The sequence below is a fragment of the Parasteatoda tepidariorum genome, chromosome 4 (assembly GCF_982258835.1).
Source record: "Parasteatoda tepidariorum strain Cologne lab strain chromosome 4, Ptep-v5.0, whole genome shotgun sequence".
Lineage (NCBI taxonomy): Eukaryota > Metazoa > Arthropoda > Arachnida > Araneae > Theridiidae > Parasteatoda > Parasteatoda tepidariorum.
In genome coordinates this window covers 53,211,367-53,235,016 of record NC_141758.1, presented here as the reverse complement: position 1 = coordinate 53,235,016, position 23,650 = coordinate 53,211,367, and the positions used below count along the sequence as shown (strand labels likewise).

At 27.9% G+C, this 23,650-nt stretch overlaps 1 protein-coding gene across 6 annotated transcripts in view; it reads left to right on the top strand.

The window, feature by feature from the left end:
* Nucleotides 1–7,238: 7,238 nt before the first annotated feature.
* LOC107451797 (uncharacterized) overlaps nt 7,239–23,650 on the top strand; it is a 320,945-nt gene continuing 304,533 nt past the window's right edge. For 2 of the 6 annotated variants that reach the window (XM_071182272.2, XM_016068015.4), the window contains exon 1: nt 7,321–7,881. In XM_071182272.2, coding sequence (XP_071038373.1) covers nt 7,816–7,881 — 66 coding nt within the window. In that variant the 5' untranslated portion in view covers nt 7,321–7,815. Of the gene's footprint in view, nt 7,882–7,909; nt 8,037–23,650 lie in introns of those variants that run through there. The other 4 variants (XM_016068013.4, XM_071182274.2, XM_071182275.2 and 1 more) reach the window with 4 other exon arrangements.

The following is a 23,650-nucleotide window of genomic DNA, read 5'->3' as shown; positions in this document are numbered from 1 at the left end:
CTCTTGGTGCTTACAATATTCATCTTAACAATTTTGTACATTCATTTGTTGCTATATCAATTAGAAAATTTTTTGTAGATAAAGTAGAAAAAAAAGGTTAAAAATTCCTGCTATATAACATGCTAGAAAACTTGTAATACCTCATAAAATGCTTATTCCATGCACAGTTTAAATCAGTCTATAATACTTAAGATGAAAAAGTTTACTTCAAAGCTTCATCTTAAATAGAAAAAAATTCCTTAGAAAAATTTCCCAAGATTAAAACACAAAATTATCATCTATGAAAAAAAGTACTTTAAAGTCTGTCTGCTGATCAAGTTTCTGTTTTAGGACATTCTAAAACCATTCAGAACTTTTTTAAAAATGTAGATAGAGAAATGATTTCTTTTTCAGTGCATATGAAATTGTTTGAAGTTTTATTATAAGCAATGAAAGAAATATCGATATTTTGGTCATTTTTTGGGGTAATGTGACCCTTTAAGTCTGTAAAAAAATTTACTTTTTGGGATAAAAATTCTTATTACACCGATCTTATAATATCTTAAATTCTAACTGCTATAGTGATGTCTAAGCTAACGTCACTTCACTTGTCCACTGGAAATCCATCAAAAGATCAATTAGTTACAGATGCAACCAATAAGAACATGTTTCTATTGGGATGGGAACACGAATTGTTACATATTTGTTGTAGTTGTAGTTCATTTACGTCGCACTAGAGCTGCACAATGGGCTATAGGTGACGGTCTGGGAAACATCCCTGAGGATGATCCGAAGACATGCCATCACAATTTTGATCATCTGCAGAGGGGATGGCACCCCCGCTTCGGTAGACCGACAACCTGCGTGCGAAGTTGAGCACTTTACGGTAGAACAGTTTAACGAGGACCAATACCGCCCACCCTCGGTCCCTACACAGACTGATCCAGGTGGTCACCCACACACACACTGACCGCAGCCAGTGATGCTTGACTTCAGTAATCTGCTGGGAACCGTGTCTTGACAATCAGTCCACTGCGGGACTGTAAAATAGGAATAGTGCAAACGGAAATAGATTGAATGATAGTGGAACACTGATCTAGTTCAGCCTCTGACCACTATACTATATGAATATTTTGAATATTTGGAAATCATTAATATTTTCTCTTCCTACATTTGTTGTCAATTTAAAGTTAAGTTTTACGTTATTTTTTACTGTACATTTATTTCCTTCTTGTGACCAGAATTAAAATAGAATGGTTGTAATATAATTTTAAAACAGAACCCGAATGCCTGTCACAGAATTTTCTACCAGAACGAGAATGCTTTCAATTGAATTTTATAGCAGAACCAGAATGCATGCTGCGGAATTTTGTAACAGAACCAAAATGTGAATAGAGAACTTAAAAGCATTATACAATAGCAGATTCAGATTTAGACAAAATTTATGTAATGAATGACACGCATTTACACATAATTGACTAGTTTATAGTTAATTTGTAAGCGTTGATTTGTATTTTAGAAAATAAGTGCTTAAGTTCATTTATTTATTTATTTATTTAATTTTTTTTTTGAACTTATAATCTATTTATGAGTAAAATTTTTCCTGAATATCCCTGTAATTTTTGTTTAGTCTGCTGAAAAAATTTCCTTGATTTTCACTCAATTAGTCTATTAGGATTTTTCTCTATTAGCATGATAGGTAGCAAAGTTTTGATAATATGATATACATATTAAATAAATGTATTTTTGGTGATTCTGGAACCTTTCTCGTTCTGTAAACAAATCTAAATATAAATCACACGAGTTTTTGAGCATATTTTGAAACTTTGTGAGAATAACTAACTAGTTTCCTAAGCAGAAAGTGGTTAACCGGAAAGCGGTTAACCGGAAAGCGGTTAATTTAGACTTTTAAAAGCTGCGAGTTTAAATTCACGTCATGTCTTTTATTTTCAAGACAAATAAAAAATTATCACGTAAAAAATATTGGTTTATTTCTGATGAATCACAAATTATCAATAAACAATATCTGTATTTTATCATTATTTTTAGAAAAATCTTGAAAGCACATCTCATTTGTTATTTTTATATTATTTTTTGGCGCGTTCGAGACTGTTAAAGCGATAACAGCCCGAAAAAAACATTTAAGATAAACTTTAAAAACCTGATATAGAAGTAAGTGTAGATAAAAATTACCTAACTGTACTTGAATTTTATTGATAGATTCAGATACGTGAAGTGTTTGAATTCCATTATCTTCATAAAAATTTATTTGAGATAATAAAAGTAAACTAAGGTTGAATTCAGCTTATTTTTTGAAACAAGTTTATTCAGTTTGAAGGGAGCAAAACGAATAAATAATTTTTTTTCATTATGAATTCATTAAGTATAGGGAAAGAATGTGATAAAAGTCGAAATTTAGAAAAGTATTTAAAGTTTCGAGTTGAAGGACACGCAAAGATTACCTTTAAATGTAAAGCTGAGCTGGGTGATATTTAAATTTTAATGTCGCAATGTAGGAAATATTGATAACTCATTCACGATATTTAATAATTTATTTCTCAATTTAACCAATCAACGTAAATATTGGATTCGATTGAACATTATTGCACAAATAAAAAAGAAAAAAAATATTTTTTTGCAAAATTTTTATCAAACAAAATTATTTATTATTAAAAAGAATAATATAGATAATTAAGAAAATATTACAGTTGATTAATTCAAAGAAAAAAAGTCTGATTTTGAATTACAATGTGCAAAAAAAGGACCACCACCCTGAATAATTTTAATATACGTAATTAAGAAAAGATAACAGTTGATTAATTCAAAGAAAAGAGAATCTGATTTTGAAATACAATGTGCAAAAAAGAGACTACCACCCTGAATAATTTTCAATTTTATGAATAATATTAATTTTATGCTTTTACCAATTTATGTGTTGAGATAGAAATAATAATGCAAGAATTTTAAATCTAATAACTTTTTACTATGCAACATCTACAGTGTGCGAAAAAAATAAAAATAAACGGACCACCCTAAATAACTTTAGATCTAATGATCGGATCTTCACGTTCTGGGACTCATTCTTAATAGTTCGAGGGAGTGACTTCAAAATGATAATTAATTATTGCAAAGAACATTTTAAGATCCGAAATCAGAGACAAAGTGTACTTTCTCTGAACAAACATACCTTTTTTTCCTTAACGGATTCGTATTTCTAACCCCCCGGAATATGGGGGGTGACCCGCAATCTGGAAAATATGGTCCCGAAAGTTTCGTCAGGAGAGCGATTCGAAGTTTGGACCTCTTAATGTTAATTTTACTTTTAGCGTATTTCACCACATCTCGTGATCTTTTTAAGCAAATCGAAAGCTTTTGCACACAATTATAAAATTTGTTTATCCTAAGATAAATCCATACAAAAAATATTTTTTATTAAATATTTAATAATTTTTATTATTTTATTTAATAGTTTAAAAAAATTGTAAGGTATACCGTTGTTAACATCATTTTAAAAGAGGAAATTTAATTCGGCAAAGTATAAGATCTGAGCAAAATCGATCAAATAGTTCCTGCGAAATCGAAATTTTAAAAAAAATCGTATATTTAAAACTTGATTTCTCAGGATCTATTTGGCATCAGAATTTGCACAAATCTTGTATTTTACCATTTAAAATTACATTCTTTAAAATGATGTAAAAAAAAACTGTATACCTTACGGTTCAAAAATTTTTTGACCATGATTGAGTGAAATAATAAAAAATAATAAATTGCATGGAATTATCTGCAGATAAAATAATATTATAATTGTGTTCAAAAATATTCCAATTCGCTTAAAAAGTTCTCGAGATATGGCGAAATACACAAAAAGTAAAATTAGCTTGAAGGGGTCCAAACTTTTTACCTCTCTCCTGACCATAGTTCCCATACTTCTCCTGACCATATTTAAAAAATCTTAGGACCATATAGCCCAAAATGCGGCTAAGCCCTATATTTTGGAAGTCAGGTATCCGAAACCGTCGATAAAAAGGAATGTTTTTATTGAGAAAAGGTGTTTGTTTGTGTCTGATTTCGAAACTTAAAATATTGCGTGCACAAATTAATTTGCATGTGAGAGGTCACCCCTCGATCCATTAGGCTTGAGTCCAGATAGTGAAGATCATTAGATCAAAAGTTATTCAGGCTGATCCGCTTTTTTCTTTCTTTATTTTTTTGAGCATTGAACAAAATTACAGACAAAGAAAAAAAAAATATTTTTAAACACAAAATCGAATTTTAAAATATCTGACTTTTTTGAAAGCCTATTTCTCAGGTACTTTTCAACCGATTTTGACTTAAATTTTGTATTTTGCCATGTCAAATTATATTTTTTAAAATGATGCAAAAAATTGTTGACATTACAATTGAAAATTTTTTCGACCGTTATTAAATAAATTAATAAAAAATATTAAATATTTGCTAAAAGTTATTTTTTGCAGGGAATAAACTCTGGATAAACGAATTTTATAATTGTGCGAAAAAATTTTCAGTTAGCTTAAAAAGTTCTCGAGATATGACGAAATACATTCTCTTGATCAAACTTTTGGGACCATATTCCCCACATTGCGCCTAATCCCTATGTTTTGGGGTCAGAAAACTGGATTCGACGAAAAATGTATGTTTATTATGTATGTAAATGTATGTTAATTAAAAATGTATGTTTCTTGGCCAAAGAATACCTAAGTTCTTTGTTCGCCAAGGTATGTTTATTCAGAGAAAGTACGTTTTCGTATTTAATTTCGCAACTTAAATATCGTCTGCAGTTTTTAATTAGCATATTCGAGGTATTCCGCTCGAGCCATTAAAATTGAGTCCTAGAACTTGAAAATCCGATTATTACATCAAAAACTATTCTGGGTATTATTATTATTTTTATTATTATTATTATTATTTTGCGCACTGTGCTTCGGCCTCCTTTACTCCCCAGACTAGCTTGTACAATCAGAAGCTATTTAGATTTCAAGCCATCATCTATTGCAATTTTAATTTTCCATAATGATAGCCCAGGACATTAATCAATTTGCGCAGCTCATTTCGAATGTTACTGAGCTTAATTTCATAAAAATTACAAAAAAAAAAAAAAAAAAAAAAAAGACCATAGTATCCGAGTTTAAGGTCAGTACATAAGTTTGATTAAAAATACAGTATAAAAACTGATAAATTTTTTCGTAATAAAAACGATTATGTTCCGAAAAATGATAATGAAATGAGGAAAAAAAATTTAAAAAACGATTATTTTAGAGCTTATCTTCCCCAAAAATAGATAATAATTAAGCAACAATTAATACTTTTTAGGAAAAATAAGCATTTTTTAAATGTAACACTTAAATACATTTTGACACTTACAAAATCTTTTTTTTTTAAAATTTACATAACGAGTTTTTTTAACCATAGGTGTGCATGTTTCTGATGATTTTGGACAGCTTCCCGACCTTGTCTTCAAATTTAGCCTTACGTATTTTTTTCCCTTTAAAACGTAATTTTTTCTGATAACTTTATTAGTTTTACAATTTATGCACAAGTTTATTTCAAATAAGTTGAATTTAGTTTCCTATATGAGCATTTTTCATATATCTTTCTCCTTTTGTCAGCAAAAATAAGAATATCTCAAAACCCATCATCTGTTAGATATTTACATAATATTTGAACAGTCGCTAACCATTTAGATACCTTGATAGCTTTAAAAAAATGCGGAAATAATGTAAAAACTTTTCTGAAATACGAGTCATGGTTCCTCAGAAATATTTTAAAATCGATCTATCTATCTACCCACCATAACTATTAAGACATTCTTTTCCTCGTTAACCCTTTCCTACAGATTGGACACCGGTATCCCTTTTATATATTTTTCTGACGCTCTAATTACAAGTAAAATATATTTTGGTATTTTTAATTATAAAAAAATAGTCTGATAATTATTAAAAAAATCTGTTAGATTATCGAAATTATATTTGTACTAAAATAAAAAATTCAATAATGGTAGTTAAAATTGTTTTTTCCGTTCATATTAAAAAAAAGTATCAATTAGTGATTTTATAAATTACAAAAAATTTCAAAAATGAATTATTGTTCCTATTATAATCTAAATAACTGCAAAATTTCAAAAATAAATGTTTAAAAGTGAGCTGCCAGTCCATATTTGCCAAAGAATCCTTATTTCATAATCATCATAAGCCATTAGATTTCTAAATATAGTATTTTTCACTTGTTTTATTATAAAAAATAGTCCGATAGTTACTAAAAAAATCTGTATGGTTATCGGAATTATATTTGTACTAAAATATAAAATTCAATAATAGTAGTTAAAACTGTTTTTTCCGTTCATATTCAAAAAATTATCAATTAGTGATTTTATAAATTACAAAAAATTTCAGTAATGAATTATCGTTCCTCTTGTATCTACATAACTACAAAATTTCAAAGATTATTGTTTAAAAGTGAGCTGCCAGTTCATATTTGCCAAAGAGCACACGTGTCCGTATCTACGCTTATCTATCCCTATTTCATAATCATCACAAACCATTAGATTTCTAAATATAGCATTTTTCACTTATTTCGAGCTTGATGAATACAAACAACGAAAAATATTTTAAAGAAAATTCAGCATCAAAATGTCAAAAAGCTCAAAATATTTTCAGTTGATTTAAAATCTACTTTTCTAGATAATAAATTCATAATTGAAATATTCAAAAAAAAAAAAAAAAAAAAAAAACAATTTGAATCTGATGAGCTAAACTATTAAGGATTTATTTATGTTTGCTAAAACAATCTATTACATTTTTGAAAATACAATAAAAATAATTATCTTTCATATAATAAAAAACAAATATCATAATATTTTTTTTAAAAAGAAACTTATTTTAATTGAAATTTTGAGAGGGATTAATAAGATAGCGCTTGCACATCAACGTAAAATTTGTACATACATTCATTTATTTTATTAAGGAAACATTTTCTGTGCTTCACAATTAAAACGGTTTTAAAATCTGCTGAAGTAATCCAATAAAATTTAAGGAAAATTTCCAAATTATTTCGAGAATTAACGAAAAAAAATTGAGCTCTGTATTCGGCAGATCAATTAAAAAAAATCGACCTGTTTCAACAGTAAGCTTGAATCAGTAGTAAAGAAAACCTTGAAGGTAGTATGTGGTGGTGGAAATGAAAGAGCGAAACTGGAACAAAAGTACGAACTGTGAAGAGCGCCGGATGATTGCGGTGACGTCAATGCTTTTCAGCCAATCACGATCGAAAGGACCTAACCTACTCGGAGATGGGGAATTCTACATCTTATTTTCCCTAATATCCGATTCTACATTTATTTTTCTAGAATTTTAACTGTAAACAATTGCTCCAAACGAATGCAACTTACTATTTATCATAAACACAACTTCGTTATTATTCATTTATATGGTTAAAAAATGTAAAAAGTATAGTGGACATGTCTTGCAGAGGTGCAGATACCAGCGACCTCTAGGGCGCACACCGGCTCATATTGTTGGCGAGATCTGCCGGGGCTGGCGGAGTTGGTCATCATACAATCGAACGAAATGGAGGTGCGAGAAATTTGACGAAAATTTTCATTCACAACAGCTCTGTTAGCTACGTATAGTGTCGAACAGTAGTGATACTCTAGTACAGATGGGATGAAGGAGTATATATGGCTAGGACAGCATGAAATTAGGTATTTTTAAAACCCAACAAACGTTCACGATTTTGTAGCCCTGTGGTTACCTTTAAGTCCCTTGGAAGACTTAAAAAAAAGTCGTGTTCGGCAGGAAACACTACACTACTATCAGTGAAATGCTCAGATATTTGACGCATAAGTTAAAAACACAATCACTAAATGAAGAATCTTTCCCGTCAAAGGTAAGTTAAAGCGCCAAGTTTTACCTGTTTTTTTTTTCCTCCCCAACTTTTTATTTACTACTACCGGTGCGTTACGTTCCTCGCGCACTCTTGGCCAGTTACGTTGGCGCAGATAAGCTGTCATGGCTGACAAAACTGGTATATTTATAATACAGGTTAGTACTAACTATACCCCTACGTTTGTTCCAAAATATGTTGCAATTAAAAAATAATTAAATAGTGCTACTGTTTCGTGTAAACCCAAACGTAGGTTATGATTCATTCTTGTTTATGTTGAATACGGGGAAGTCGTTTTATGTGTTAGTGTAGTTGTAAAACATTTTATTGGAAATTTGCAAATGTTTTATTTATTTTATTTGAACAATATGAAATAAAATATTATTACCTTTATATATATATATTTTAAGAGTAGATTATATTATAGAGAAAATCGTGATGTAGTTTTTCAGATTTATATATTTTTACGGTTAAATTCTTTGAGTTTTGAGTAGTTTTTGTTTGAATTTTTCTTCTTGAGAATATCTGAATTATTTATTTATATACATTGATTAGCTTCATCTTGATCAGTAGGTAGTGTAGTTGTACAGAAATCGATGGTAGTTGTACTGTGATTGAAACGGAAGGTCGAATAATTTTGCATAAAATATATTCAGCTCTACATTTAATTTTATATATTGAAAATAAATATCGTTTTTATCAGAACTCTATATTCTTATTCAATCCATTATCGTTAATATTGGTCTATATTAATGTTCATTAGTCAATTCTTATGTGTTAAGCAGTAATTTTTGGGGGAATGTAGTTGCCAGTTTTGTTATTGTTATTTCATCTTTGATGTACTCGATAGTTAGAAGTATTTTCTGAATTTCTGGCAGGTGATACAATTTTGTTTTTTCTTGAATCCACTTATTTTACTAGCTGGAATTCAGTTTTAATCGATATTGCTTAGTTTTCATTAGGCAAATTATTCTTATATTTGTGAATATTAATTATTCGGGAGTATAGCTTTCAATTTTGTGATAGTTATTGCATTACAATACATTGTTAGAAGTTTTTATCTAATTCCTAGCAATTTATTCATTTTTATTGTAGACATTGTGCGAATAAATTTATTTTATTTGATGAAATATTGCTCTATAATATTGATCAATATTCACAAAAATTATTGTGTATGAATATTAATATTTTGGGAATGTAGTTGCCAAGTTTGAGATTACTACTGCATTAAATTTATAAAATGTTTTTGTGATTCCTTGCATATGATACAAATTTATTGTTGACATTGCATGAATTTAATTATATTTTATTAATTTAACAGAAACTGATAATTCTATAGTCACTAAAATATTCTTGGTATTTTCAGAACTACTTTTTTGAGTATTCATATTTTTTGAAGAAAGTGGGGTTCTATGTTACAATTTTATTTTTAATGTTAACATTTGCTTGATCAACTTACTATATAACTTATTATATATTTTTATTATTTTGTTAGCATTAGGATTCATGACTAATGCTAATTAAATGTAATAGTCATCATCTTGAAATGTTTTTTTTTTATTACAATTTATAGGTAATGTTTTACAATATTATTTTTAATATTGTTTAAGATAATTATTTTTATTTTATGAATTATAGACAAGTATTTTGACTTTCAGCAGATACTTTATATTTATTGCTTGCATTGTTGGAATCTTTCCATTTATGTGCATTTTTTTTTTTACAATTAATAGTTTCAAATCTTTAGCAACAGTAATGTTCTTGTAACTACCATTGATATTTATTTACTGTGGATGAATATTTCTATTTCTTTAAAAGCATGTCCTTATATAATCTATTTTCAAGTTAGCTTTAGTGAATTGTCTTTTAATTTATTTTTGAATACCAGTTGTTGCGATTTCAAGAGATATGAGCATATTTCTGAATAACAATTTTCAATTATGTTCTTGGTTATTGTCATACTGGTTTGCTATCTTTTTTTTCAATCAAATTTTCCTATAATTTTGTTACTATTGAATCAATTTTTTTTATTTTTAGTTTACAAAAAATTGATTTCAGATTTCTTAAAGTTGTTTTAATACTATATAATAATAATATCAAACCATTTCATTTTTCCATTTAAATTCTAGTTATATTGTTGATACAGTCTTTTATATTCATATGTAATAACCAACAGTTTTTAAATTTTAAACATATATAAATGTATTTTTTTACTACCTTCATTATTTGGGAGTTCAAATTCATTGGTCCTTTAGTTGTCTTATTTATAGTTAAAGCTTCCATTTTCATGTTTTGTTATGTATTTGAAAATTTTCATGGTTTCATATATTTTAAGTTTTGAATGTTTTTACAATCACTTAATTTCAGATTATTTTGATACATAGTTTCATGACTCTTCTGATACTTATTTTCTTTTAATGAGCATTTATTTTAATTTTTATACACAATCATCTAAATTTATTTTTACTATTGAGTGTGGTAATTGTTTGAAAATTAATCGGATAATTGTTTTTCATGATTTTTGTTTCCGTTGTTTGCCTATGTTTTCCTGATTTTATTTGATGTTTTTCCAGAGTTTTATGTATTGTATATATTTCTATTATTTCAAAAGAATATTTCAAATTTCATTGACTAAGAATTGGTACATTTAATGTAATGGAATAATTTTGCTTGTGTTGGTTAAATAAGTAGCTGGTTGCTGGTTTTTAGTCTTCTGTTTGCTTACATGATAAAAGATCGGGAGATGCATTAATTGGTCTAACTATAAATTTGTTTTCATGTTTGTAGTCTTAATAAATACTGGTATTAGTATTTAAATTAATATAAAAACTCTATTTTGCTTTGAAAGTGTAGTTTGAAAGCTTTATTATTTATTTTAGGAATAATTTGTTATCTGGTTTAGTGTGGTATTTTCAGTGTCATTTTGCTATTAACTGCAATGTACAAAAACTTAAAAGTTTGTAGCTTAAACTTTTTTTTCTTTAAATTCATTGTTTTAGTATTATATTATTATTAAACTATTTTATTTTGTATTATATAAGTATTGTTAAAGAAGTGTAAAAGCTCATTATTACATTGTAAATGTTGACTAGTTGCGTTACTATTTTATTCTTTGGTTTAGTAAATCAGTGTGAAATCTTTCTTTTTTTTTTGTTGCCATTTTGCAAATAAATGCAATGCACGAAACCAGGTGTTGTTTTTAAAGCTAAAGAAATTTTTAAGCTTTTATGCTTGTTTATTTAAATAAATAAAACAAACTTTAGTTGCATCTGCTAAGCTGAATAATTCTCTTATTTTTCAACATGGTATTTTTCTTTCTGTTCGTGTCCATTAGATCGGCGTGGTCAAAACAGTTAATGTTGAAAACTATTTTTTAGTCAATGTCTTCAGCTTCTACCTATTGTTTATTTTTTTATAGGTAGATATGAAAGATTTATTTCATGAAGTTCATGGGTCAGAACATTCATTAAAATTGCAACCAAATGCAAATTTTAAATCTATTATTTGAGCAAACTAATCTATTTTATTATTTTAACAAACAAAATATTTAAGTCTTTAGTTACCTGAATAAGATGAAATTATTGTATTACAAAGTTGTCATGTGGTTTGGCGCATATTTTTGTTTATGTCGATTTGCTTGTTATCTAAATTAAGTTTTTACTTCTAAATATTTCAACTTCCCCGTTTAAAATTTATTATCGTGACAATGACCGTGCATTCAGTTTCGACATGAATTTTTTTAACCTTCTTATTTAATTGTTATTATGTTAAATGTTGTTTTTTAAATGATATGAAATGGAAATTCTTCAAAAGCATCTGCTGATCAAATACCTGCTTTTGCCTATATGTTACTTTTAAAATTAATCAATTGTTTGGCATTATTTGCACCATCATTGTTTTATGCCAACATTTTATGATAATCAATTTTTTTACTATAATTTTCAAATGAATTTTCATCAGTTTGCCTTTTGTGATTGATGGTGACAAACGTTTGTCACGTGGACAGATCAAGGTTAACATAGTTTTCAAAAAATATTTTTTTAATATGTATTTATTTCTAAAGTATTTTAATTTCAAATGTAAAATCATAAAAATAATTTTAGACGCATTAATGAAAATACTTATGTAAATTTATAACTGTCTCTCCACTATGAGGTCGCCAAGTTTGTGATTTTTTGGTTTCCCATTATTCTCTTAATTAAATATAGTGTTATATAGCTTCTACCTTTTCTGTATTTACAACTCATTTTCTGCACTGAGAATCAAATCTTTTGCTTGTGCATAAAAATTTTGTACTTTTTAGAACTATTTATGCATTCACCAAAAAGTGTGCAAGATGGGGCGCTCGCGCCCGTCTTGATCAATGACATCTTGAATTTTCATTTTGATTCAATGTGATCGATGTTGTAGGTCATAAACTGAAGTAAAATATAGGATGTTGAGCATCTGATAGTACAGGGTTCAAGTTTTTGATAAATGATGGTTTTAGCCGTCATGTCTGAAACCTTTTTTTGACTTAGTACATTTGACAATTACCAAAATCCCAAAATTTTGCTGTAGTAGATCATAATCTTTTATAAATGTTAAATAATTTTAAATAAAAGTATATAATCCTCTGTTGATTTCTTTAATTTTTAAAAATGAAAATTCTAGAGCAATCTTGATAAAAAGCACGTAATAATCATCTTGTGCATCATGTGTAAAATCATTTTTCATTTTATATTCCATTAAAACTTTTTTTCGCTTTAGCATGCAATAACAAAACACCAGTTTCGCAGCTTCCTGCTCTCCAAGATTATTTTTCACTTTTGAATGAAGAAGACAGCAAAAAGAAATTTTTTATGTGGCAAAATACAAAATTTGAATAGAATTGGTCAAATAGTTTCTGGTTATCAAATTTTTTGAAGTTTTGATCTTTTCGAATTTGATTTCACAAGTGCTATTCGTTCAAATGTCGTATTTTCCCACGTGTTTCATTCAAATGTCATATTTTTCCATGGAAAATTGCTTTCTTTAAAATGATATAAAAATTAGTCTATCTAACTTAAATTTTTTTGACTGTTTTTAAATAAAATAATTTAAAAAATTAAAAATTATTTTCTGCCTGGAATTATCGTCACATAGGGTCAGATTTCCTAATTCCTCGAAAAAAGGTTTTTTTTTGTTTAATGAAACTACGTTTTTGTGTCTGATTTCGTAACATATAATTAACTGGTGAAGACGATATTTTAATTGCTATTGTAAGGGGAGACTTTTGAGCTACCATTCAGAAAATCGTATTATTTGATCAAAAATTATTCAGGGTGTTTCGTTTTTTTCTTACTGTACGCAAATAAGCATTAACAAATATTGTGAATCCAAATGAATTTCATAAGTTGAGATCAGACAATTATTAGCAACCGCTTTAATTTTTCTTAAGCTAAAGAAATCTGCCTAAATTGTTGCATGAAAGAATCAATATTTAGATTTATAACAATTACTACCTGAATATAAACTGAATAGATCAAGTAATAATGATCTTTAATTATAAATTATACCATGTTTTTTTAAGCAGTTAATTATAATTTTGGCTATATTTTTTACAGATAATGTAATAGTAATAATTATAATGTAAATATTGTAAATGATATAGCTTGACTTCGAATAGAATGTCCCTAATGACATAATGGAGACTTTGCCAGTTTTTGGCACTTTTCATCAGGTTTTTGTTTTGACAGGAGTTTTAAAGGTTATTTGAAAAACTGCCGATTTTGTCATTTGGTTAGGTTGTCTAAAGCGGTGTGAAATAATTTGGCTATACGTCGAGTATTTATTGAGATTCATTTTGTTAGGTAGTCTTTTGTGATAGTTTAAGTAGTGTATAATAGTTATGTAAAGTATTTCTTTAGAATAATTTTGCATTTTTTATAGAAATAAAAACATAGTTTCGAAGTAATTATTTTGATTTATTTTTGATCCTTTCTAAAATGGCTGACATAATTTTAAACATATACGTTGCTATGGTGTCGCATACTGTTATATCAATTATTGGTGACGGACCTTTTTCGAGTAATAGCATATATATTATACGAAACACTAGTTAAAGGTCCTAGAGGAGCGTACAAATTCCGTCTGGGCAATTACTAGCTTTTATAAAAAAAATTTCATTTATTTATTTTTAACAATGGTACAAGAGCACGCATTCGACTGCTACAGATCTCAGTTATAGTTCGTAATGCACTTGAAAAACATTATTATTGGAATATCGCTTTTTTTTTTTTTTTCCTCAAGTGACTGATTTGAATCTGGAAAATGTAGAAACTCAAAAATCGATCAAACTATCGAAGGTTTAGAAAGATTTTTCTCCGTTACCACATAAATTATTCATTATTTTTCAATTATCGTTGTACACTTAAACTTTCGTCAGGTGATTGAATTTGCTTTGGTGGAACAAACGCACACTGTAATTTTTATGATCCCCTTATTCAGGATTGCAACAAAATTAAAAAAAAATAAAAATGGGAAGGATTTTTTTTTAATTCCTCGGCAGTACATAAATTATATAAAATTCAAAATTTTTTTTTCCGATTAACTTTTATGTGTCAATTTTTTTTTCTTCTTAAATTTCATGCCATCTGTTATTTTTAAAGCATATTTGTCTAATTTCAACGAAATTGTCTTTATGGCTGTTTTTATTTTTTTAATTTTTTTTATTTATTATTTCTAGTAGAAAGATGAGCCCGTTCCCGGCACGGGCTCTGGATATTATGCTTCTGTGAAAACTTTTCTGTCGCGGTCACATAATAAAATTTTCGTAATTTTCATATTACTTCTTTTAAACAAATGTTTGGTGCAGTTATTAAGTATAAAAAATGTAAAATTTTATTAATTTTGTTGAAACGGTTTTAATGACTAATTTTCTTGCTTAGGCATCAAATGCCTAATAACGAGACCTCAAAATTTGGCCTTTATGCGACGTAAATCTCGTTAGGACTCACTCTTAAGTAAATCGATGCATCACTTCTTTCGGACTTAGATCTCCAAAAGCGAGCCCGAACTCATCACGAATTTCTAGACTTATGAAGATTTATCGTCGCAATCCCATCAAAGAATTGCTACCAAGTTTCTAGCGCCTTTTTAGTTGTTTAAAGTATTGCAGATTTTTTTTTATTTTTTAAAAACTAGTTTGGTGCAGCTGCACTGCCTCCATCTCTTGTGCCATGAAACCATACAATCAGCAAATTAGCCAATTTTTTTGGTATAATGTATCTTTTCCCATTGAGCATTATTTAAACTATCAATTACATGCGAAACTTTTCGCAGTAAATAACTTGTGCTTCTAAATATAGCATAATTAGAAATGCGTACCAATAATTTTTCCAAGAAACCTACTCTTGACATTAAAGTATTTCCATCGTAGTCTACATTTTTTAAACTTGATTTTGCACTGTTTAACTACAGAAAAGCTATTTTAATTCTATAATTATCCATTCTTTAAAAAGGAAAAAAATAAATCACAATCAACTATTTTCATGACCACGCAACCTTCGTTTCATAATGTGGCTATGTTTGTTTACATAAAACTTCCAGATAATAGAAAGAAAAAAATTGTATTTCCTCATGATTGACACAAAGCTGTAGTCATTTGAATAAGGTCGTTGAAATCTACATAAGCAGCTGAACAAATTAATTTTCTGTATTTGGTAATCATCGCTTGGGGACATCAATATTACAAAATAAATGAGATTGTGTTTTGAAGATAAACATCTGAAAATCTATCCAATTTCATAAGACATCTGCACTGCAGATGCTAATCAACTATTTAATTAATTCAATCTCGAGTATTCGATGTTGCCCCGTTATTTACTTGTTTATTTTTTAAAACTCAGTGTTTGTTATGGAAGTATTTAGCTGTTATTACTTATTCGCATTCCTACGTGTTCCCAAAAAGCACTTGTATTGCTACGTATTCCCAAAACACAACTGTGGTGCAAATATATTCATCAACTTATCTGTTTTCTGATACTGAATGCAGGAATTATAATTGTAAAATAAAATAGGCTTTATATTCGGTTTTCTATTATAATTCACAGTTCTGTCACAGTCTTTCTGTTAGCTAATGTTCTCAGATGGTTCGACTTCTTTGAGAGATAATGCCCCGAATTGCCTCATTGACCTTTCGTGTTTTTGTATTCCATCTTTTTGTATTTGTGTTAGACGAGTTTCTAGCATTGTTTGATTTTGACGCCTTGGATACTGTGCGTATTATTGCAATATTTTCTTCTTTTAAATCTTTTGTTTTAGTCATAACCGCATCCAGTTCGTAAGCCATTAATTTCTAAGTTTAATATAATCCCGAAAAAGCAATTTTTTTCCTCATTTCAAGATATGTTTCAAAAAATGAATTGCTAGTAAGTAATTGTAACTGTTGGCAAGTCGCGTTTATTTATGTGCTATGCCAGTAGAATTTATTTAAATTGTTAAAATATCTTCATTCATTATTTTTATGTATAATGAACACATTTATTGAAAATTCCATTGTATTGAATTAAATAAATGTTTATTTCTTCTCATTTTACACTAGCCAAATTTAACTTTGATGCTATTAAACTCTACGTTTAATCCGATCCACTAATTCACTTGTTTAATCTTTCTAATTTCGAAATTTTCCCTCATTTTTCATAAAAAATAAATTGCTGGGAAGTTTTTGTAATAGTTGGCAATTCGCGATTACCCTTCCGTGCTCTGGCAGGAAAATTTATTTAAGAACATCTTTATGTATTATTTTTATGTATAATTAACATAACTATTGAAAATTCTGGTACATAAAGTCAATTGTTTATACTTGGCTTTCGTGATATTAAATTCTGCAGTCAATCCAATCCCACTAGATCACGTATTCAGTTTTTCTAGTTTTAAAATTTTGTTTAATTTGTAGCGACGGAAAAAAATTAATTGCTGGCAAGTATTCGTAATATTTTGCAATTCGCGTTTAATAAAGTACTTCCAACTATTTACGTGATATGCTAGTAGAATTTATGTCAAAACATCTTTATGTATTATTTTTGCGTATGGTTACTGTACTGCGTAAGGTTACAAGTACTAATTCTGGTATCGGAAGTCATTACACAGCAGTTCATACTAGCCACATGTAGCTTTTATGCTATTACTACGTTCTATTCAATCCCACTAATTCACTTGTTTCAATTCACTAATTTTGGATTTTATTTTCATTTTCCGCAATAAAAATTAATAGTCGCAATTAGTAGACATCATTACGTTCTCTGATTCATCTTCTGATTTTCTTTGATTTCATTTAAGTGTTATGTTAGTAGAATTAATTCAAAGAAATCTTTTTTGTATTCTCACGTGTAAGTAGCATATTTAACAAAAATTCCTTTGTATAGAATGAAATTATCGTTTATTTCTTAACAGCTACATGTGCTATTAAATTCTACGTTCGATCCAATCCCGCTAATTCATGGCTTTTATTTTACTAATTTGGAATTTTTGTTTCATTTTTCCTTAATAAAAAATAAATAATTACCAAACATTAAAGTTTAAGTACCTCCGATTTTTTTTGTGCTTATTATTTCAGTAGAATTTAATTACATACATCTTTTTATGTATTATACGAATTACATATTTATTGAAAAATTCGGTTATATAGAATCAAATAGTCGCTTATTTAATGGTAGTCGCACCTTAACCTTGTGCTACTGAAAAAACAGGAGAGAGGTGTTTCCTCAAGAACTTTTATGATAAATGAGTTCTTTTAATCGACCGTCCAACCATCTCACGTGGATTTAGTCTACGTTCTTAAAACAGGTTTTCTTAATTGGGACAAGTTCAATATTTGTTGAATTCTTTCCTTTTCTTTCGCTAATTTTGTCATTGCTAAAATTTAGATTTTGATGTTGTGTCTCATTACATCGTAGCTTGATTGTGCACTAATATTTGTGATTCGAAGCATTATTAATTAATAAGTATAATTTTTTACCTCGTGCGGTAAAATAGGCGTCAAATTCTTAAATTTATTTTAGTTTAGTGATAACTTAGAACATTTAAGGAGATTAAATTTGCACTCATATCAAGTAAATTGCACAAAAAAAAAAAAAAAAAAAAAATATTATTTAACTTATTAACACTAGAAAGACAAACTTAGTATATACCTATATTGCCCAAAAGCAGTCAAAATGACTGGATTGTACAGGAATAAATAATGTGTAAAGAAATTTGTTTAAAATTAATTTTTAATTTTTTTAATATTATTTACAGTTGTATAACAAGTTATTAGTAAACATTAGCAATAAAAAAATTATATGTTGTACAAAATTCTAAGAAATTGTGTCATATACATCATTGTTTTTCTAATTGAAATTAAACGTAGTCAAAATGACTTCCTTAGGTAATCTAGTGTTAATAAGATAATTATTTAAATATTTTAAAGAAGTTTAATTTAAGAAAAAGTAGAATAATTACCTTCGAAAATGTTTAATTTTTAGTATTTCTTTCTTTTTCTTGTGATTTCGCATTTACAATCATTTTTGCAAAGAAAATTAAAGCTGGAAATAATTTAGGTAATAACATCTATAAGATCATACAAAATTTAATAAAAATAGTATTCACTTATGAAAATTTTGTCTAAGCAACATTTGAATACAATCATTCAATGTGCTTGACATTTAATGCCGAGTGTTCAACTAATTTTGTCTTTTAATTTGCATAAAGTGACAGTTTTGTTATTTTTATTAAGTGATTTATGTTTGAAAGAGTAATAATTTAAACGAAGCGTCATTCCAATTTTAAGAAATTTAATTTAAATTATTATGGTTCGCATAAGCCAGAATTTAAATAGTTAGTTACAAGAACAATTTACGTTACGCTTATTTATCTTAGCAAATGATGAAATGCAAAATAAAACCATTACTACTTAATTGGTAGCGTCGTTTTAACTCATTTTAGGCCAAGTGTGGAAATTTTATAAAATGTGATATGATTTTCATTGAATTATGCTTAATTTACATTCATTAAGACACAAAAAAAAGTTTCGTCCATGAAAAATATTTTATTTAAGAAATAAAATGGTGCGTATATACACCAATGGGCAAATTAACACTAGTTTTTTATGACGTTTGTTTAATTTTTACTTTATTAACAAAACTTGCTACTTCAATCTATCTTAAAAACTCATGATTAATCTCAAATGGAATAATTATGCTTTCTTAAAAAGTCAAATTAGTCAATAACCATCTCAAGTTAAGAAACTAGCCTAGTTTAAAAATTTCTCATAGGTGTTTACTCCAATTGAATTGTTAATATTTTATAGATATCTTCAGAACTTTTGGCAATAACAAAAAAATTAAATTAGTGAAAAATATACTTCACAGAGTTAATAAAAATAATATTTATTTAAATGGATTGTTTAGCAGCTTTGGCCGCAATTGGGTTAAGTTACAAAGAACGTGTTATATAACTAGCTGTCATCCGTCCGGCGTATTTTGATAATAAAATATTTATTGCACTCTATTGATCACGAATTTCCGCCATTTGGATTTTTGATAATTAACTAAGAAATCGATGGCAAATTTTTATCAAGTGAACAGATATGTGATAAAATGTATGGATAAGTTGAGTTGTGCAAACTTATTATTTATTTTATTTGTTTGGGAAACGTAAAGCATTGCCACAACTGTTAGTTCTTGACCATGCTGGTCATCGAGGCTACCAATTCCATGATCGAGTCTATGTGGGTAGCATTGCCCACCATCTGCCTGGATTTCCAAAAATATCTGAAACTGGCTTCAAATCACTACCGAGCAATTATTTCCTATTCTATGTCCTATGCAATTATTTGAACGGCAAAGAAAATGTCGGATTAGGTTTAATGTGTATCACTTCAAGAGCTAACATATATATCGTGATTTATCGATATTTTTCAATTATCGCCGTAACGGTATTCAAACTGGCTTGTAATAGCTATAGAGGATAGAACCGGGTCCTATATAATCAGTATTTGAACGGTAAAGGCAATATCAGAATAGGATTAATACACGAACCGCTGCAAACAAATAAGTGTGCGTTACTTTTAGATACATCTGGCAAATGTATCGTGATTTATCGATCTTTTTCAATTATCGCCGTAACTGGCATTCGAACTAGCTTTTAATAGCTATTGAGGATAGAACTGAGTCCTATATAATCAGTATTTGAACGGTAAAGGCAATATCAGAATAGGATTAATACACGAACCGCTGGAAACAAATAAGTGGGCGACACTTGTAGATATATTTGGCAGGTGTATCGTGATCTATCGATATTTTTCAATTATCGCCCTAACAATGTTTAAAACATTTCCTCGATATATCGTTAAGGTGATCAGGGGTAATTTGAGAGAAAATTTGAGTCCATTAACAGACCCTGCACAAAAAAATTTTATCGTTAAAATGGACCGTTCTCAAAATGTTGAATCATTAAAAGTGATTCATCACGAAATAATTTCTAGTCAACACATACCCTACGTAAAATATTCATGTTTTTCATTTCAAAAATAAATTCTTTTACTTTTTTTAAAAAAAAATTTGGATGACTTTTCAATGGGTCTTAATATATAATTTTAAAGAATTCCTTGAAAGACCTCTCCCCTTTAAAAAATATGGTCTTATTAATTTCACGTGTTTACAAAAAAGGACTACTGGCAGAAAGAGTGCATCCTACAATATTTAGGCATCCTATAAATTGAAAAAAATTGGCAGTGGAGTTTTTACGAATTCACAAAAACATGATCTTTCATAAAAGGTCTAATATTTCTATAATTATCGAGAGTGATCAACTTCAAATGCGATAATCTAGCGTTAATTATAGACTGAATCATTATTGTGAGTATTGATAATTATTGATTGCCAGACAATCGTAAATATCGATATTTTGTGACGGTATATCGTAGTATTCCTGTTTTTGTCACTTTCTCTTGCATTAAGATTGCCGAACTCACAGTTTTACCTTTATACTCGTTACACTTGTACTTACATTTTAAATAGTATGCCATCACCTATAAGAAAATATATTATCCCCAGCATTTATTACTTTCTAGTATGTAAACGGCTATTTTCTACTATAGATGATAAATTTTATTTATCATCGTAACAGGTGAAACGACTTACATAGCCTTTAGAGCTAAACTGGATCATGAATCATGATGTATCAATATGAATAAAAATTGTTTTGTTCTCTTCATGATCTATAAGTGGAGTTGTCTTATAATACTATAGAAATAACTAGTGTTAAGTCTTATCTTGAATTTATAATTTTTGTACTGAATTCAAAATTGTGAATTTTGTATTGATGCATAATGTTTTCATAACAGTATAGGCATTGATTCCTTTTAGTATTGAGTTATTTATTAAATAGCAAGTCGGAAGCGATTTTCCAATCCAGCGGCGTTTAACGACCCGCTCTCCTGTTTGGCATTTTCTTAAATAAATAAATAAACTAAAAACTTGACCTTTTTTTTAAGTTTAATGTAACAAATTTAAAAATAAAAAAATAAAAGCTTACATTATAATTGCGACCGACAACAACCTAGAGCAAAATCAGATACTGATGGACTGTAAATTTGCTGTCGGTCAGTTAATTTACAGTCCATCAGTATCTACCTCAGTTTTGCTGACACATGCGCACTCTGTTGTTGAAATTCTTAATGCTCGTTTGCTGAATTTCATTAATTCGACGCTCAGTCTTTTTTTTTCAAGGCACGGGCGGTTATAGGCTTGTTTGCATTAATCTTATATTTTTTCAAAAATGCATGATCTGGGCAGCTAGTTCTAATTACCTAAACAATATATCGTATGCCCAAAGAATGACTCAAAATGTTGTTTAACCGTGAAAACGCGCTCTGTCATGTAGCTCTCCTTTCACTCAAAATTTTCATTGGCAACATTACATTAAACTTTATTACCAGGATTAGTTTTTTTTATTTGGAAAATTTTATTGTATAAGTGGATTACTTTTTTAAATGTTAAATTTCTTTAAAAAAAAACAATAATAGGAGTAGTCCAAAGGATGAATATTATGTTCTCCTGACTTCTAAATTTTAATAAACATACATAATTGTTAAGTTTTAATATTTTTTTAAAAACTGAAATACAAGTTTAAAAAAAAACATTTCTTGCGATTATTATATTTTTTTGTTTTGTTTTTGTTTTTAAAAATTATTACTTAAAAATATTTTAGTAAGTACGTTGTGTAAAAAAAAAAAAAATGTAAAATCTTTTACTTCATGTGTGTATATATATATATATATATATATATCAGGGTTGGCAAGTTTTTGACACATGACGGTTTTTACCGGTTTATACCATGGTTTTTACCGTCATGTCAAAAACCCCTCTGTCAAAAACCCATGTTTTGGTAAAACTATTTTTATTTGAGTTTAACTGCTTATAATTTAAAATTCATTCATTTTTGGGCAATAAAATTAGAAAAAAAGTTGTTAAAAGATATTTAAGAACAGATTCTTGCATTTTCCCAACATGATTATACCAAAACATATTATTTGAAGTAAAATATTAGGATACTAAACAAAATTTTCAACATTTCCAAGCATCATTTTGTTTGGCATATTACATTACTGAAGAATGTCAAGTCATTCTTGACTTAGAGTTTGTTAGTAGTTACAAGTTTTTAAAGTTTTGTTTAGCTTATTTCTAATATTTAAGAAATGCCAAATTTTAAATTCTTCTCTTTAGTTCTTGAATTTATTAATAGTTCCAAGCTTTTTTGTTTGTTTGTTTATTTCTAACAATTAAGAAGTGCAAAATTTTGAATCCTTTGCAAATCAAGCTATCATGATAAAAGTATCACTATTTTCAATAAGTATATAACAATATTTCTATATGAATGTATATCCTTCTATAAGAATACATGTGTATAGTTGCAAAATCAATAGCAATAATTTACATCATTCATTTATAAAGGCAATTATGTGAAAATAATATATTGTCCGCTATATGCCATAAATGTAAGAAAATAGTAGGTTTTTGACAGTTTTTACCGGTAAAAACACGGTTTTTACCACTGTCATGTCAAAAACCCAACAAGATATATATATATATATATATATATATATATATATATATATATATATATATATATATATATATATATATATATATATATATATATATATATATATATATATATATAAATAAATTACATTCTCTGCTCTGCCTGAAACCGATTTGCAAAAGTATCTAATCTATTACTCTTGTTAACAAATGTAATTTTTATTTATCTGATTTATAAATGTGTGAGAATTTCCATGTTCTGTTTTCATTAGAAATACCGGATTTCTAGACATATAGAGGTTAGATAAATAAAAGTAACCGATGCGTAAAGTTGTTTCCATTGCTCATAGTGACGGTATTTTCACTCAACCTCGATGGTCCTCTTAGCCAACAATTCGTTACTGTGGAAGTTTTCTTTTTTGTTTAGTTGAAATAATTAAGAAATGTTTATAAACAGATTATAATACCGTAATCTTTATAACAATTAAAATGAAGCCTTATTAAATTAAATTATGTACAAAATCAACAATATTAAATCCCATTATTAAAAAAAAAAAAAATCGTAAGGTCCTCCGCTGTTTTGAGTGTTTCAACTTAGCGATATATTTTGTTTTGCTGCATTTGTTAGTTAGTCTGCGATTCATTAACTGTAAAAATATACCAACCGCCTCATTCCAGAAAAATGCTACTGAAGAGTTGAAATTTGATGCGTTTTTTTTTTATTTAGT